Source organism: Pollicipes pollicipes, unplaced genomic scaffold (assembly GCF_011947565.3).
Source record: "Pollicipes pollicipes isolate AB1234 unplaced genomic scaffold, Ppol_2.1 Scaffold_7228;HRSCAF=8575_pilon_pilon_pilon, whole genome shotgun sequence".
Classification (NCBI taxonomy): Eukaryota; Metazoa; Arthropoda; class Thecostraca; order Pollicipedomorpha; family Pollicipedidae; genus Pollicipes; species Pollicipes pollicipes.
The window spans coordinates 469,857-474,794 of NW_023597032.1; the positions used below are offsets into that span (position 1 = coordinate 469,857).

The following is a 4,938-nucleotide window of genomic DNA, read 5'->3' on the forward strand; positions in this document are numbered from 1 at the left end:
TGGCGGACGAGCCGTCGTCCGAGTCGGTCAGGCTGCGCTCGCCGTCCGTCTCCATGGCGCCACCTGGGGGGCGACGGCGTCCGTCAGTGGCGGCCGCAAGCGCAGGGGTCGCGCCCGCAGAGGTTCGCACGACGCTACAGCGGCGCGGCCGCGGCAGGGGCGACGGCGCGGCCGCGGCAGAGGCGACAGCGCGGCCGCGGCAGGGGCGACGGCGCGGACGCGGCAGGGTCGACAGCGCGGCCGCGGCAGGGGCGACGGCGCGGACGCGGCAGGGGCGACAGCGCGGCCGCGGCAGGGGCGAAGGCGCGGACGCGACAGGGGCGACGGCGCGGACGCGGCAGGGGCGACGGCGCGGACGCGGCAGGGGCGACGGCGCGACCGCGGCGGGACGGAATCGCCGCCAGCGGGTAAGGGCCGCGCCGGGAGCGCACCGCGCCCCGCCACACAAGGCTGCGGCAGACCACGAGACGTGACGAGCGAGGGTCACGTGACGAGGCTGGTAGGTGGCAGAGGAGCCAATGCCGATCCCCCAGTCAGCCTCTATCCTGGTCATGATGTATGGAGCATTATATAACCGTGTTGGCTACTGAGGCCATTGCGCGCTAGAATCCACTACTTGATGGGCGCCACACTGCTAGCAGGTGAGCATGCATGAAGATCGGTAGTCGCCCGAAAGCTCGGCAATCGATGAGGTTCTATTTTAGGGGTTTTCCTATTCATGACGTCAGCGGCCCAGGGCCGCCGAAGACTTTCCGCCGCTCGGCAGACAGCTGTCGGCAGTCGGGCAGGACATAACCGACAGTGAGCATTTCGCCGCGTCTACGGCCTGAGGGAAAGTCTTGAGCGTCATTTATTCGAAGTATGTGCGTGCTATACCTATGGACAATGCATGGGGGTATAAATGGTTTTAGCTCTTTGGTTTAAGCTCTGCGTGATTTTAGAAACGATGACGCCCAGGTGCCTCTGAATGGTTCGAAAGCTTTCAGCTTGTTTGAATCCATCCTGGCCATGTCAGTCGTTCACAGAGGTTACGGTGGGGAGAACTGGGAGCGGGCCGCTCCCGCACTTCACGCACTGCTGGGGCCGGTTGCACCGTCCCACACTGGCAGCGGCTAGATAAGAAAACGGAGGTCTGGTATGCACATTCACGTTTGACAGGCCACGTAAATGCATTCTTTTCACCATGCCAGTGAATGCTTAACAATGAACGCAAGGACCTGATTCAGACACGATGACCTGATTCAGACACAAGGACCTGATTCAGACACAATGACCTGATTCAGACACAAGGACCTGATTCAGACACAAGGACCTGATTCAGACACAAGGACTGCAAGACACCAGCATCACATAATCTTCTGTGTATACATTCAAACCTGCATCACATCATCTCCCGTGTATACATTCCAGTCCCTGCTGTCGACCAGGCGGAATGATGCCATGGCTCCGGAGCTGTCCTGCTCCATACCCAGCACGCCCCGGAAGCGCCGGCGCGTCAAGGCCGTGAGACCTTGATTCGTCGCCACCAGGATCTGCGGTACGTGGGGTCGCTAACAAGTGGCCTTGTGTTCCGAAGCTAGCCGCTGCCTAAATGAGGAAAATAGATGGAAACTCTGTTTTCCCTGACTGTGAGAAATGATCAAAACAGTAGGCACAGCAAACTGCTGACGAGCCCTATCACAGCGTTAATGCCACCGGTATGTCTGAAAAAACAAGTACGTCAACTATTATAAGACGTGGTGTGTAAATACCCGCAACATTGTTTAGGTTGTATGAGACGCCTTCGCCTTCTTGGATTTTCATAATTCCCTGAAAACATTTCTGGAATAGTCAAGGGGTCGGGCCAACCATTGAGAAGGGCATGGTATCTCCAAACAGACACACGGCTCCAGACCCACGAACGGCAGGCGAAGTACTTTTCTCTCTATCTCAGCTCTGGTTGTCATTTCCGCGAAAGAAAAATCACAACTGGTCAACGCAGGTGCCGGGTTGTGTTTCATTGTCGCAGTCCCTGCACGAATCTGTCAATTACTCTCTTCTCAGAACAAACCTCACTTATGTAAAATCCAAACACAACATTTGCATCGGTGAATGACGTTTGCATTATGCATACGTCGACACCAGCTTGCGCACATTCCGTTGCGGCTTGCCTCGCCGGGCTCTTGAAAAATGGACCGCGGTCCATCAACACGAGGAAGTAAAACTGGACCGGCAGTAACGCTGATGCATCCTCATACACCCACTGATTGACCTGATGCATCCTCATACACCCACTGATCGACCTGGTCTGCGCTAGAAGCGCTCCCAGACCCCAAGAACACAGCCAGGGGACAGAATGCCATGCATAGCGGTGAAAGTGACGAAACATATCATTTGTCTCTATTAAAAAGATGTGCGTGAGTGCCTCCCCTATTTGCACAGCTCTTTCACGACCATTTGTCGTCCTTTTCTCATATTCTGGGGACGCGTAAGAGACGTCACCCAAGCAATTAAGTCCGTCAGTGGAGACCCATAATATTCGTTAGCGGTTTCATTGTAGGGGGGGGGGAGGGGGGGGGGGGGTATAACCAGATTTCTCCCAAGCTCAGGTGAAACACATGTGCTATGGCTTTGGTGTCTTATGGCACGCAGTGTCTGAACGGGTGACTATTTCCGAGTGTATTTCACTTTTATGCGAACAGCGTGGTCCTTGCCCCGACCGACGTGACAACAGCACTCTCGGTGATCGCGGCTGGGGTCATGCAACAGGTGAGCGGACATATCCTCCCTGGCCTCCTGCACACGATACTCCATCCCACCGCCTGGTTTCGAGGCATACCTCACATCATTTCCCCACCATCATACGACACATGCATGAGGCACTGACAGGCAGGTTACCGGGCTGCCTGCCGGACGGCACCCGTCGCTCCCCCACCCCCACCCCCACCCCCCGTTGCGTCCCATTTGAACCCAGCCTGCAGCGTTGGTTAGAAAGCATGTGTAAACAAGGAAGGGGAACCCCGCCCGGCCGCCGGCGACGGTAAATGTCGCAGGGGAAGGGGTTTGAACAGCGCGAAGGCGCGGACGCCGCAGAGGGTTCGGGGACTCGCGTGCTGTCAAGTCAGGTGCGGGGATTCGCGTGCTGTCCAGTCAGGTGCGGGGATTCGCATGCTGTCCAGTCAGGTGCGGGGATTCGCATGCTGTCCAGTCAGGTGCGGGGATTCGCATGCTGTCCAGTCAGGTGCGGGGATTCGCGTGCTGTCCAGTCAGGTGCGGTGATTCGCGTGCTGTCCAGTCAGGTGCGGGGATTCGCGTGCTGTCCAGTCAGGTGCGGGGATTCGCGTGCTGTCCAGTCAGGTGCGGTGATTCGCGTGCTGTCCAGTCAGGTGCGGTGATTCGCGTGCTGTCCAGTCAGGTGCGGTGATTCGCGTGCTGTCCAGTCAGGTGCGGGGATTCCCGTGCTGTCCAGCCAGGTTCGGTTACCGTGTCACGCGTAACGACCGCCCGCTAGACCAGGAGCCAGCCACAGGAAGTTCAAGGGCATATTCACGCTGGACCCGTTCGGCGGTCACCTGACGCTGTCACTGGTTACAGCTGGCATCGCCTCTGTCTACATCATAACTCATAATAGCGTTAACGTAACGATGACAATCTCTGACTATATAATGGTCTATAATGACGATGACACAACGATGATGATCTGTGAAATGACGATGAGTCCGAGAATCACCCTTATCTTCAGTTGCTTTTCCGAGAACGTTTGGCGGCATATTCTATGATAGTTTGTCCGGTATAAACAGGCTCGCTCCCGCTCTGGGACGTTGAATGCATTAATGCACGGATACAACACGGTTACAGCAGAAGGGATGCACTGCGTTGACTTGTTTTGCAAAACCCGAAACAATCCCTCATGTAACGGTACAGCCGCTGCTTTCCTACCCGTTTCTTTTCTAAAACGGGTCATTCAATGGTGATTAATCGGCCGAGCCACGATCAGCGAACTTTTAAGTGGTGGTCGCGGTGCACTTGAGTTCGTGACTCAAACCCGATCTAGTCGCGTTCTGGGATAGAGCTTACGACTCCCTCGCTTGCACTCGAGTTCGTGACTCAACCCCGATCTAGTCGCGTTCCGGGATGGAGCTTACGACTCCTTCGCTCCGCTCGGCCGTCACTAGAAGACGATCACGAACTCACTGCACTTCGCGCCCCGGATTTCAGGAGCAAGGACGCCTCGGTGAACCATGACAGAGCACGGCTGGACAGATCCGCAACTGATGGCCGGAATTGACTAACACCAAACAGCCTTTCATCCACCAGCTAACTACTGATCTAGCCCTTTTTCGCGCGGGGCCGATTCGAAATCGGGTTGCGATGCTTCATTCACACCTCATCCCCGCACTGTTCCCCCGAAACACGAAACTTGGCTACTTCTTCTGGCCACCCATTGGCATATCCTTACACAAATTTGCCACTCAACGCTGGCTATGGACTGACTCCAGCGTTAATGTGTGGGACGCATGTCGGTACATCGCTTCACGGCACGCAGTGACACTTTGTTAACTACTCCCAAGTCCATGTTTGATTGAAATGAGCTTGCATACCATTGCACCTATCACCATTACTAATTTGAATGTCTTTTGAATACTCTAGACTGCTGCAGGCGGGTGAAGAGGGCGGCTGCACCAGCATGGGACTGCCGCCATCGATGGGCGCTGGTTTAGGTGCTCAGATCAAAGCATGCTTGTCCGAATGGCAGCTGTAGCCGGCTGCCGGTCGGATGTCCGATAACACAGGCAACTTACAAAGGGCGGACAGGACGTGTCAGGGGCGGATCCAGCGGCGGACCCAGGAGCGGATCCAGGGAAGGCCGGAGGACGGATGAAGCACGGCAGTTGCGATTTATGCACACCCTCACGTCATGACGAACGCCCCATTTTGCCCCATAAATTGCATTCCCAA

General features: G+C 56.2%; 2 protein-coding genes across 2 annotated transcripts in view; one reads left to right on the forward strand and one right to left on the reverse strand.

Annotated features, from left to right (window-relative positions):
- Positions 1 to 63, reverse strand: part of LOC119109038 (uncharacterized) — a gene marked incomplete at its 5' end in the record, with an annotated part of 14,498 nt that extends 14,435 nt beyond the window's left edge. Inside the window, 1 exon segment of the mRNA XM_037232578.1 lies at positions 1 to 63. This exon segment is cut by the window's left edge and continues 36 nt beyond it. Within this exon segment, the coding sequence (XP_037088473.1) occupies positions 1 to 63 (63 nt within the window).
- A 1,377-nt stretch (positions 64 to 1,440) lies between these two features.
- LOC119109054 (nucleoside diphosphate-linked moiety X motif 19) overlaps positions 1,441 to 4,938 on the forward strand; it is a 10,379-nt gene continuing 6,881 nt past the window's right edge. Inside the window, exon 1 of the mRNA XM_037232593.1 lies at positions 1,441 to 1,503. Coding sequence (XP_037088488.1) covers positions 1,441 to 1,503 — 63 coding nt within the window. The remainder of the gene's footprint in view (positions 1,504 to 4,938) is intronic.